The sequence below is a fragment of the Sinohyriopsis cumingii genome, chromosome 5, assembly GCF_028554795.1.
Source record: "Sinohyriopsis cumingii isolate HCF-2022 chromosome 5, ASM2855479v2, whole genome shotgun sequence".
Lineage (NCBI taxonomy): Eukaryota > Metazoa > Mollusca > Bivalvia > Unionida > Unionidae > Sinohyriopsis > Sinohyriopsis cumingii.
Genome location: NC_142965.1, coordinates 131,655,387 through 131,669,209, shown reverse-complemented (window position 1 = coordinate 131,669,209; position 13,823 = coordinate 131,655,387). Strand labels below are relative to the sequence as shown.

At 35.3% G+C, this 13,823-nt stretch overlaps 1 protein-coding gene across 1 annotated transcript; it reads right to left on the bottom strand.

Annotated features, from left to right (window-relative positions):
• Positions 1-231: 231 nt before the first annotated feature.
• On the bottom strand, positions 232-13,203 carry LOC149800255 (uncharacterized). Its single transcript, XM_089959837.1, has 3 exons — positions 13,152-13,203; positions 4,897-5,160; positions 232-2,185 (listed from the first exon to the last, which is right to left on the bottom strand). The coding sequence occupies exons 1-3, from the start codon at positions 13,173-13,175 to the stop codon at positions 1,787-1,789; spliced, it is 687 nt and encodes a 228-aa protein (XP_089815963.1). The 5' UTR covers positions 13,176-13,203; the 3' UTR covers positions 232-1,786.
• Positions 13,204-13,823: the final 620 nt, after the last annotated feature.

The following is a 13,823-nucleotide window of genomic DNA, read 5'->3' as shown; positions in this document are numbered from 1 at the left end:
CTTGTGCCAAGTGAATATTTCATCTGCATGAAATAAGCATCTCATAACTGATTCAGTGATGGCACACATCTAGATAATAGTTATCCCGAAGCTCTTGTATATTTATTTTTGGGGATGAGAATTCAAATTAAAAATATTAAGCTTCTAAAATTTCTTCTGAATGCATATAATTTGGAATGTTTTTTGTGACCATTTGACACAGAAAGACAATCTCAACAAAAAAAATCTTGATTAAGGTATAGAAAATATTTTTTATTACAACTCATTTAATCTCATTCAATTCATCTGTTCAATCCATGCCGCTGTATCACACCCAGATTTGAACTACACTAAAGTCTTCTCTGAGACACAAATCCCAGTTCATTTTTAATTTTATTCATATAGAAAAACTATTTGGAAAGGATAAAACAGGAGACATGTAATAAATGCAAAACTACATTTGTGTATTTGTACTGAGTTGGGAGAAAGAACTTGTTTAATATGGTTTGTAAATACATCACAGACTAAGAGTCACAGCATATCCCTACAACGTATCAAACCTGTTCTTTCTGCCATCTCAAAACAATACATGTATGCAGTTTGGTATATATATCTCCATGCAATTCCAAGTTCCATATTCAGAAAGAAGGACTAATGCATTCCAGTGAAGAGTTTGGTTTTACCCGTGATGGAGAAAATATTTACCCTACCTATTCATTTATCACTTGATGGAATCAACTTAAAAAGAATTAAATTCCTATTCATATGTATAGTTTGACAAAAAAATAAATACCTCCTTACATATGCTAGATGTTTAAAACAGACTTTATATCCTAAAGGGAGGCAACTCAAAACAATGGCAATTCTGCACTTATTTGAGTGCTTAATAAAAGTTATTACAATATTTAGGATGCTGACAACCTCATTTGAACAATTCATTCCAATTAATATTAAAATAAAACTGATTTAATCATAGAACAATATCATCTATTGGTTCAAATTAAATTTATGCTTTAAGCCATATCTTAAAAACACATGTTTCGAAGTTGAATAGACTACATTCATATCGTCATGGCAGTATTTAGCTATCTGAAACCAATGTGTTCTATAGGTAAATAATCTAGTCATTTATATTTCTTCAATATACTGGTTTTAATGGCCAATTAGCACAATCCTGGCTATATTTTACCAATTTCCACAAATATCTGTCAGTCTTAAAAATTGTGACATCAGAAATGTGATATTTGATTCAAACATTAATGAAATGTTAGTTCTTTTAGAAATTAAACCATAGTTGTAGAGATCTGTGATGGAGAGGCACAGCATAGCACTTTACCATAAATAAAACAAAAAGAGAATGATTTTAAAAAGTTACAAACAACTTTGGTCATCTGCATGCACAAAAAAATATTATTACAAATTCAACAATAACTCTGACAATCTTTCTGTATTCCGAGATAGATGATCAATGAATCAAGATAATAAGGGACCCAGAAAATGAAATATCACTGAGTAAAAAAAAGAGCTTGGTGTCAATTTATCAATACTAAGCTTTATTCTGAGTGATGCCCTAAAACTATTTAAAAAGCACCTGCAGTACTATAAAAAAAAAAACGTAAATGAAATTTGTTACATAAATCAGATGATTGATTTTAAGACAATTTCTTCTTTAAGGGATTTCTCAGAATTGTGTAATATATTTAAAGATTTTATTGAACCATTTGAACTAGTATACATTGTCTGAAACATAAATTTTCTTTCTTCCAAAAAGGAATTTGGGCATTATTATTTATTGTAGATGATCCACTCAGTACCAAATTTTCTTTCTAGATGGATCTCTAGGCTCCTTCGAATACCTGTATTCCTTACCGTCCTCATTAAATGAGTAATGGTACTGGGGAGGAAAGTACTCTTTCGTTAAAGCAAAGTCTGCCAGTTTTTTCTTCAAACATTTATCAATCGTTTCTTTATCAATATCCCAGACTGTTGAAGTTTCCTCCAGTGTAATATTCTCAGCAATCTTGGGCATAATTTTCTTTGTCACCACAAATTCTCCGTTATCTCGGATGAAGCAGTGCTGGTAATCCTCCTCACTCTCTGGTAAGCCATATGGAAATGTGACTGGGAAAATTTCAACCAAATGCTTCACACTGCGCAGTTTAGTACAAAAAACTTCGGTGTTCTTGATAATGACTGGCTTATACTTCTGCAATAAAAAAATTGAAGTTCTTATAAATTTATCACAAGACTGGTCAACATTAAGACATTGAATTTTATAAATGATTTCAGAATAACTGTAAAGCATATATAGAATTAGTTCATTGTACTCGATGCAATACAAAAAAAAAATTCCATGGCATGACAGGTCTTAGCTGTTCCACTACATCATAATCCAAATATTAACAAAGTCTCGAGGACAGGAGAGGTCAATGTGACCCATTTGAGCTGGTGGTGAGTAGATCTGGGTGTATGCAATTAGTAAAACAAACAACACAGACCCTGATCTGCTGGCACATTAGACACAACTTAGAATAAATGGACATTTGTTGCAATGACTTACGGTTACACCAGATCTGTATTTTCAAGTGACTAATTACTTAATGTAGCAGGGGACAGGAGTGTCCAATATTTGACCCTAAACTGTACCTAGATTTGGCAAGTGTTTCTGATGCCCAGTATCACGACCAGTTGTCTATGCCCGGTAAATGGTGAACAGTCAATTACCAACAACCTAAAGTCACTGACGATATAGATTATTGTCCATAAGTATAAATAAAAAAAGCTAGAACAGGACATTTCATTCTTGGGATTGTGCTTATCACATGACATTGGGTAAATAAAGAATACAGATGCTCATTTAAATGGGAGGAGGCAATCATACTCCATAATATGGTTCAGTACTACACCTCCCCCATGGGCGAGGGAATAAGACTGGGGGTGTGCTTTGGATGTTGCTTCCCCTCCTTCCTATAGTTGAGGAGGGCACTTGATCCCAGCTATTATAAATGCTGCCATTGCCTTTGAAGACGCAATATCTTACTTGGGATGCTGCTGTTCCTCCCACTTTTATCGTGGGGAGTGCAATTAATTCTCTTTGAATTAGCTGTTTACCGCCTTAAGGGGGTAACAACAGTTATCACCCAGAAGATGACGCCTCTGCCTTTATTCAGGAAGATTCAGTCGATTCTAGCCATGTACACTCTGAGATTGTATGACTGTATTGTTAGAACATGACAACAAACTAGACAGATGTCCATTCTTGTACACTTTGTACATGAAACACATGTGGTGTCAGTGTCCATTGAGCTCTTTCTTAATGCCTATATTTATCCACGCTTGAAATATCTGAAAAGAATTAGAAATGTTTGAATGAAGAAATTTTTTGGGATGATCAAAACTGATAAATAATTACAACAAGGTTTTCAACAACCTCGTTGTTATCCTAAGTACTTATTTTTTCTTGAATGTAAAAATGTCAATTTGTTCTTATTTTGCCAAATAAATTATAAACATGGGAACATTATGTATGAATTATATTAAGACTAAAAGCATTAATTAAAAGCATGGAAGGACATATAATACATACAAAGTATTGTTATGAGCATATTTACTGTTAATAACACTCACAACGTTAAAGCAATAATGAGACTGTTGTTGTTGTTGTTGTTGTTGGTTTTAACACCATTTTTCAGCACACGATATGCTATACATGGCGGCCAGTATTAATGGTGGAGGAAGAACCCGGAAAGAACCACCGACCCACGAGAAGCTACTGGCAAGCTTTCTCACATACCCACATTGGCCGAATCCGAGACTCAAACCTACGCAGACAGAGATGAGATGGCAGTGATCCGTAACGGAGAGTGCTTTAGACCACTCAGCCACTCGAGGCCCCATAATGAGTCTGAAAAATGAATAATGTCAAACATGCAAAAAATGAATGGATAATTCTGACGGCCCATTAGTAATTAATAATGTTCCTACAATTAATCCCATACCCACAAGGAGTGGAGAGGGTAGGTGGCTTATCATGTAAAATTATCACTGGACTATGCAACGATAATTTTGACACATACCACGCAACAACCTTTTGCTAAAAAGAAATATAAAAATCAATTCCTGATATAGCACAACCATTACTGAAGGGTTTATTTCTTCAAGTGAATTATTTTTCCTCATCTGACTCAAGATGTCATCCCAAAAACGAATGACGATGTACTACTGGACATGTCATGGTCAGACGACAGCAAATCAAACAGGGTTGATGTTCAGTGAATTTCTAGAAAGGAAGATGATGCATCTGGCACTGACAAGGTGTGTTTTTTTTTTATTGGAAAGAAAGAATAAGTTTAAGAACAGTGCCTGGTGTCATATTACTGATATAAAAAAATATTTTTTATACAGCTTGATTCATCACAGCACATTGCTGTGAAAGATACCAAAATCAAAAAGTTTGTTAGCCTTTTGGAAAAACCATTTGAGATTTATGACACGCTGCCAATTGATTTCACAGAATTCCATTGTGACTCAATCAATTTGTTATAGAGAGATGGTAGACTTAGCATGATGCAGTGTCAATAATGAGTTGGAGGAGGACTTAATGATTTTCAGCCAGTATCTTAACGCTGAATTTATTTTTCAAAGACGTTAAATACCATTGTCCAAGAGCACACCATGATAGTTGACTCAGACTGATCTGACAGTAGGATTCAAACCCATACTTTCAGTCTGGCATTTTAACCACTGTATCACCATGGCTCCATTGCTAATTCCGAGGTTACATGACAATGAAAAACTTTAACACTAAGTCTTTACCATAATGCCAAAGCAGTGGAAACAACTTATATCGAAGACAAACAGATGCTAAACAAAAGCACTGTTAACAGTCTGCACAGTGTACAACATGTATCAACCTACTGGTCCATCCAAGCACAATTCTTTCATGATATTTTTTTCCCAGTAGGGCCGTCCTTTCAACTCTTTGACCCTTTTGACCATCAGCAGTTTTGTGGGTTCTCTCTCTGGTGGAGGCCCTTCTTCCTGCTTCTTCCTGTGCATTTCCAATAGAGGCTTCATCCAACTGTCTTTTGTAATGACATTATTACTATTCAACCGAATGGCAGAAAGCCTGGATACTTGAGGCGGCAGATATCTGATCCCAGAGTTGATCCATTTTGACAACTGCAAGAAATCAGAATTTACTCTTTTTAAATAATGAGAACAGTAGAGACAGACACCTCCTTAAATAATCATGAATCATAAACAAGAAGCTGGCCATGCCCTACATGCTGAAATTGTCCAAGCTTTGTTAATGAGGACATTTATTTAGCTAGAAGCTAAAGACATAAAAAACCCATTAACAATGAGGTTAATCTAATGTGTGGATAGATGTATAGACAGATGAGGTTGATCTAAGGTGTGAATAGATGTATAGACAGATGAGGTTAATCTAAGTTGTGAATAGATGTATAGACAGACAAGGTTAATCCAAATTGTGGATAGATGTATAGACAGATGAGGTTAATCTAAGTTGTGAATAGATGTATAGACAGACAAGGTTAATCCAAAGTGTGGATATGTGTATAGACAGATGAGGTTAATCTAAGGTGTGGATAGATGTATAGACAGACAAGGTTGATCTAAGGTGTGGATAGATGTACAGACAAACAAGGTTATCTAAGGTGTGGATAGATGTATAGACAGACGAGGTTAATCTAAGATGTGGATAGACGTATAGACAGACGAGGTTAATCTAAGGTGTGGATGTATAGACAGACAAGGTTGATCTAAGATGTGGACAGATGTATAGACAGACGAGGTTAATCTAAGGTGTGGATGTATAGACAGACGAGGTTAATCTAAGATGTGGATAGATGTGTTGACAGACATGGTTAATTTAAGATGTAAATAGATGTATAGACAGATGAGGTTAATCTAAGACGTGGATAGATGTATGGACAGACGAGGTTAATCTAAGGTGTGGATAGATGTATGGACAGACAAGGTTGATCTAAGATGTGGATAGATGTATAGACACACGAAGTTGATCTAAGATGTGGATAGATGTATAGACACACGAAGTTGATCTAAGATGTGGATAGATGTATAGACACACAAGGTTGATCTAAGGTGTGGATAGATGTATAGACAGACAAGGTTGATCTAAGGTGTGGATAGATGTATAGACAGACGAGGTTAATCTAAGATGTGGATAGATGTATGGACAGACAAGGTTGACCTAAGGTGTGGATAGATGTATAGACAGACAGGGTTGATCTAAGATGTGGATAGATGTATACACACACAAGTTTGATCTAAGATGTGGATAGATGTATAGACACACAAGGTTGATCTAAGGTGTGGATAGATGTATAGACAAACAAGGTTGATCTAAGGTGTGGATAGATGTATAGACAGACGAGGTTAATCTAAGATGTGGATAGATGTATAGACACACAAGGTTAATTTAAGATGTGAATAGATGTATAGACAGACAAAGTTAATCTAAGATGTGGATAGATGTATAGACAGACGAGGTTAATCTAAGGTGTGGATAGATGTATAGACAGACGAGGTTAATCTAAGGTGTGGATAGATGTATGGACAGATGAGGTTGATCTAAGGTGTGGATAAATATATAGACAGACAAGGTTAATCTAAGATGTGGATAGATGTATAGACAGACAAGGTTAATCTAAGATGTGGATAGATGTATAGACAGACAAGGTTAATCTAAGATGTGGATAGATGTATAGACAGACAAGGTTAATCTAAGATGTGGATAGATGTATTGACAGACAAGGTTAATTTAAGATGTGGATAGGTCTATAGACAGACAAGGTTAATCTAAGATGTGGATAGTCGTATGGACAGACGAGGTTGATCTAAGGTGTGGACAGATGTATAGACAGATGAGGTTAATCTAAGATGTGGATAGATGTATAGACAGACAAGGTTAATTTAAGATGTGGAAAGACGTATAGACAGATGAGCATATTTTACACCAATGTGATCACTATGCCGAGCTTTCTCCAAAAGCTTTCTCCAAAAATGGTTCAACAAAAAGTGATTCATGGCTGAAAATATTACAAGTCATTCAGAGACAATGTGTAGTTCAGTCAATCTCTGATAACAAAAAAATAGTATTCACTACAAATGAATACCAAATACTCACAAAGACATATCATAATGTATGCATAAAAGATATTTCATTGTAAATCATGGACACGCCAAGTTCTAAATAACTTCAAAATTAAAAGATAACAATAAATTTAATAAGAAATTTAAATCCGAGAGGTTATATGTTAGGTAACTTATCTACCACTTCTTTTGTACGTGACCTGTCAGATGACATGTATCCTTCAAGAGCCTTTTCCACTTCACAAATATTTGATTTGTTTTCCCTGCATTTGTCCAGCAATCACAGTAAAGTAGCAGTATATGTTTAAGTTGCTCGGGCAAATGTCAGATTTGTTTTGAGATGTTCAAGTGAGTATGAGGGTGGCTTTAAATGTTTAAGTGAGTGTGGGAGTGGCTTAAGATGTTCAAGTAAGTGTGGGAGTGGCATAAGATGTTCAAGCAAGTGTGGGAGTTGCATAAGATGCTCAAGTAAGTGTGGGAGTGGCTTAAGATGTTCAAGTAAGTGTGGGAGTGGCTTTAGATGTTCACGTGTGGGAGTGGCTAAAGATGTTCAACTGAGTGTGGGAGTGGCATAAGATGTTCAAGTAATTGTGGGAGTGGCATAAGTTGTTCGAGTAAGTGCAGGAATGGCATAAGATGTTCAAGTGAATGTGGGAGTTGCATAAGATGTTCAAGCAAGTGTTGGAGTGGCTTAAAATGTTCAAGTAAGTGTGGGAGTGGCTAAAGATGTTCAAGTGAGTGTGGGAGTGACATAAGATGTTCAAGCAAGTGTGGGAGTGGCTTAAGACGTTCAAGTAAGTGTAGGAGTGGCTTTAGATGTTCAAGTATGGGAGTGGCATAAGTTGTTCAAGTAAGTGCAGGAGTGGCATAAGATGTTCAAGTGAATGTGGGAGTGGCATAAGATGTTCAAGTGAATATGGGAGTGTCTTAAGATGTTCAAGTAAGTGTGGGAGTGGTATAAAATGTTCAACTGAGTGTGGGAGTGGCATAAGATGTTCAAGCAAGTGTGGGAGTGGCTTAAGATGTTCAGGTAAGTGTGAGAGTGGCATAAAATGTTCAACTGAGTGTAGGAGTGGCATAAGTTGTTCAAGTAAGTGCAGGAGCGGCTTAAGATGTTCACGTGAATGTGGGAGTGGCTTAAGATGTTCAAGTAAATGTGGGAGTGGCATAAAATGTTCAGCTGAGTGTGGGAGTGGCTTAAGATGTTCAAGTAAGTGTGGGAGTGGCTAAAGATGTTCAAGTGAGTGTGGGAGTGGCATAAGATGTTCAAGTAAGTGTGGGAGTGGCATTAGATGTTCAAGTGAATATGGGAGTGGCATAAGTTGTTCAAGTAAGTGCAGGAGTGGCATAAGATGTTCAAGTGAATATGGGAGTGTCTTAAGATGTTCAAGTAAGTGTGGGAGTGGCATAAGATGTTCAACTGAGTGTGGGAGTGACACAAGCAAGTGTTGGAGTGGCTTAAGATGTTCAAGTAAGTGTGGGAGTGGCTAAAGATGTTCAACTGAGTGTGGGAGTGGCATAAGTTGTTCAAGTAAGTGCAGGAGTGGCTTAAGATGTTCAAGTGAATATGGGAGTGGCTTAAGATGTTCAAGTAAATGTGGGAGTGGCATAAAATGTTCAACTGAGTGTGGGAGTGGCGTAAGATGTTCAAATGAATATGGGAGTGTCTTAAGATGTTCAAGTAAGTGTGGGAGTGGCTTAAGACGTTCAAGTAAGTGTGGGAGTGGCTTTAGATATTCAAGTGTGGGAGTGGCTAAAGATGTTCAACTGAGTGTGGGAGTGGCATAAGATGTTCAAGTAAGTGTGGGAGTGGCATAAGTTGTTCAAGTAAGTGTGGGAGTGGCATAATACATTCAAGTGTGGGAGTGGCATAATATGTTCAAGTAAGTGTGGGAGTGGGTTTAGATGTTCAAGTGTGGGAGTGGCTAAAGATGTTCAACTGTGGGAGTGGTATAAGATGTTCAAGTAAGTGTGGGAGTGGCATAAGTTGTTCAAGTAAGTGCACGAGTGACATAATATGTTCAAGTGTGGGAGTGGCTAGTCTAGGCCTAGCATTTTCTTATCCTAGAACTGCCATTTATTCAGGATCCCTCTTGTAACATTCCTTTGAAAAACATAATGAGCACAGAGTGCTGCATGGTGTTGCTTTGAAATCGACTTGCTTGTAGTAACGTATCCACACTTTGTTTATGCCTTTATCTTTTGGAAAAGAAAAACAAATGTTGTCCTCAGGCTTTTCTTAATGTGCTATTACACCCATAAGCAATGCAAAATAGCATTGTCTTTTACTCTGGCAACTCCCATTTGGGATGCTGGGTTCGCTACAATGATATCACATCCCGAAAGTAACTGAATAGGCGTGGAAATTTTGCATACAAGGTCATGGAAATTCAGCTCCTAGAAGCTATGCCAAAATTTAAATATTGGCATTACGGTCGCAGATGATACTTCGATAGTGATTTTATTATTATTCTATATTTTCATTGGTTTCTGGTCTCTTTTAAACCATCTTTAACTCAGACACCAGTCAGTTAAAAAATACCGCTTCCATGTTGAAAAAATTGTAATACAAATTTGGAATAATTGACCATGCTGTATACATATTTTTGTGCCAATAATACAACAAAAGATTCATTTCAAAAGATCATTAAATCGTCATTTTTTTAATTCTCATCCTCTTATATAATCTATTTTCAAATCTTTTACACATTCCTTACTGATATGTGAGATCATGTTTTTTCAATCACTGTCGCGCATGTTCAATTTTGAATATTTGCTTACCTTTTCTAAAACAATCTGAATTTTGTCATATAGAAACAAAGTTGATTTCAGTTTGCCATACCCATTTATTACCATGTTCTGAATACTGTCCTATAATTCTGAACTTTGTCTTAATTTTTCTCAATTCCAGAAACATGTATGTAACACAACTGTATTAAATTAGGTAACACATCTTCCATTATCTTTGCCAGAGTATATGCAAATCTGAAAATATACAATCCTTACAGCAATATGAAAATAAGCAAAATACTAAAAAAAACAATGTTCAGTAGGTCCCAAATTTACACCAATATTTGGTAATAATAACAAAACAAAATAGCCAATTCAAATTATTTTATGGAAATTGGTAGCCAACCTGGAGAAATTGGTAACCAGTGACTATTTTAGACTGGAAATAAGGATTAGAAACGCTAATATTTTTACTTTTCTAAGCTGCAAAATAATACCACCAAATGTAATCTTTTATTTGCATCATTATTCCTATTGACTAATTAATAATTACGGCCATAAGAATTATTTCAAAAATCAACTGAAACTATATACTGAAACTGCAGAGCTTTTGCCCATTAAAATAATATTTTTTAAATGCTGGCCTGACATAAAACAGATATTATATTTCAAGAAATTGTTCATTGATCATGTCTTTACTGAATTACAAGAATTATGTAATAATTTCATAATAAGTAATTATAACAGTAAACTACCATACATACTCGCTTAAACACCAAGTCCAATTGCAAACAACATTGACCCTAATCTGCCATCACAATGTACTAACAGACCAGGGTCTATGTTTTTTGTTCTACTGATTGGTTCTAACAAAATGAACAGACTCAGAACTGTTGGTATCTTATGCAGTTTGACTGGATTTATAAGCATGTATATATACAATATACTTAATGTCATACATGACAGATCAACCAGATTTTGTCTAGTCAATAATCACAAGCAGAAATACAAGAAGTGTATCTAGGCAAAACAGTGACATTCTTCTCAAACAGGCATTCCTGCCAATTATGACCTGGTAGGCAATTATATCCCTAGTCTATATAAAAACATCTGGTGAACAATTATATTACTAGTCTATCTTAAAACATCTGGTAAACAATTATATCCCTAGTCTATATTAAAACATCTGGTGAGCAATTATACCCCTAGTCTATATTAAAACATCTGGTAAGCAATTATACCCCTAGTCTATATTAAAACATCTGGTAAGCAATTAAATCCCTGAATAATGGGACACAGAAAACTGTTAATTGGTAGACATTTTCAATGAATAACGGGACACAGAAACATAAAGCATTTACCATTAAAGAGAAAACTGAAGTCTTAGCAATGCAAGATACTATGTTCGAATTCTTCATTTAAAGAATATGTTTGACTTTGCCACGAGCAAACATGACAGTCAAAGAAAGCGGCTAAAAATCAATAAGTTTTTCAAGCAAAAATTCACAGATGAGAAAACACAGCAGCATGCCATTTATACATATGCCATTTACTGACCTTTGGATGCACTAAAGAGTAAATGTGCTTCATCATTTGTCATATAGTTTTGCTGTTCTTTCCATTGAATTATACGTAAATGATCAATGACAAAATTACTGTATATTATAAATCTGTGAGCATATTTTCAATGAAATTACTTGTATAGTCGCTTCACTGCATGAGATGAGATTCGCAGGTGTGTACTCTGTTGATACTCTATACACGCTATACATTAGATATGTATATATAATAGTAAATATATATATACCAATGTGTGGTTCTCTGAATAAAGTAAAATATTATATATGCAGTCTCTGTCTTCACTACATGTGCATTTCTCATTTAATATGCACTGATTTAAGATGGTAACTGTGTCAATAGAACAAATATTTTTGCACGCCATTTTTATTACACACAACCCACCCCACCACCACCATAGTTTTGGTACATGCATCATTTTTTTCAGCTAACTGACCTGGCTGGTTATAACATGGCTTGGTATATAATACAGTTGGGTTCTATGGACCCCAACCATTGTCATATTGTATTTAGTATGAACCATCAGTGTTGTCCCCAAGCAACTGGTCAGGGCAAAGTATTGGTTGTTTGTTGGGGCAGTTTACGTGTCTCTTCTATTTCTAAGAGTATCTGCTATATACAAGAATGCATTCCATTGGTTCATGTAAGATAATATTTACACTACAAATAACAAATTGGGTAAATAATGACCATAATACACATGTAAAAAGTTTAAATATGTATTCAACCCCTGCAGCTCATTTAGGAGGAAAGGGCAGGGTATCATCTATTGAAGAAAGTGTTAAATAGCCTCCTAAAACAGAAAATGCACACCAGTGTACATACATGTATACCTATCAAAATACTATTACCAGATCATAACTTGTGGGGGGCACCATTAATGGTGTACTGTCAAACTCTTCTCATCTGTCAGCAGATTAAACACATAAAGAATTGTATACGTGCAATTTCTGAGAAAATAAATCATCTCCCTATAAATTTCATGCATGTATATGTCAATGAAAGTTCATTCGAGTTTTCTAGGTCAGCTAGTAAGCAGCTACCCTATGCCAACACCGCATGGTGTCAGCTAATTCCAACTTTTCGATTACTCTGACCCTACATCCCAACATAAATGGGAAGGGTCATAGGAAACGTGGATTATCCCCTTGCATCACCTGGCTATTTATTGACTGTCCTGCAATCATCTGATGTTATGTGGAAATTAAATGTATTTTAGTGAATAGCAAAGAACACCAAACAGACCCACATAGTATCTTGAAGATAAGTTTCTTATTTACTTGTTCGCCAATCTCAAGCATTAAGACTCAAGATACAACAGCACTCTAGTTAAAATATCGTTCTCTTTAGAGCGACTCCTGTTAAACATCACCTGAAAATAACCACCAATTTGGTGATCCCGTTGATCGTAAACAAAATATATTCACTACTGCAAACGTTCCGCACGTCGCTTACAGATGCAGTAGTGTAAAAATAAAAAAGTAAGTATAGTGAAACTTTTGGGGGTATGTTTTTTTACGACGCACCGGCCTGTTGTGCTGTTCGAATACAAAACGTCAGTACTAACGAAAGCAGAAAACAAAACACAGCTCTAGACGAGTACACGCTAACTAAATACAATAATCTAAAATGTACATACAGGTTTAGTTATTCTGTTATACTAATGGATTACTACTAGAGTATATAAATTAAATAAGGATGTACAAATGAAGATTGTAACACACTTGATGAAGCAAGGGCGCCGCCATATTGATGACCTTTACTAATATGAGACACCACAACGGATCCAAGTCCGGAAGATGTTATCTTTAAGCGTTGATGCGGTTAATTATATTTATTTTATTTTATTTTATTGTAATAACAAATGAATGAATGAATGGTTATATGATGGTCTATCATAGCTCTGTCTAATTAAAGCATAGATCAACAGTCTGACAAGTAATGACTTTTGATTCAATTCTACTAAGAATCCACGTAATAATCATTTTTGGAACACTTAAACAATTACAAATATTTCCCACATACTTTCAATTACAAGTATTTCTCCATTTTTTATTTTGAACTTGTCTGTGAACATAAAGACGCTTTATCTTTGCAAAACCGAATGTATGTATCGAAGAAATTCTCGTTAAAGTTATGCAAAGTTGTTTTGTTTTCTTTTTTGTTTCTGGTTGGTTTTTGTTTGTTTATTTGTTTGTTTGTTTTGGGGGGAGTTGGGTTTTATTACATATTTCTGGCGATCCTCTATAATAATGGTTGGATTAAATAAGATATCCACTGTCCTACGTGCTGCGTCTGAGACAGTGATTTTAATAATAATAATAATAATAATAATAATAATAATAATAATAATGATGATGATGATGATGATGATGATGATAATAATAATAATAATA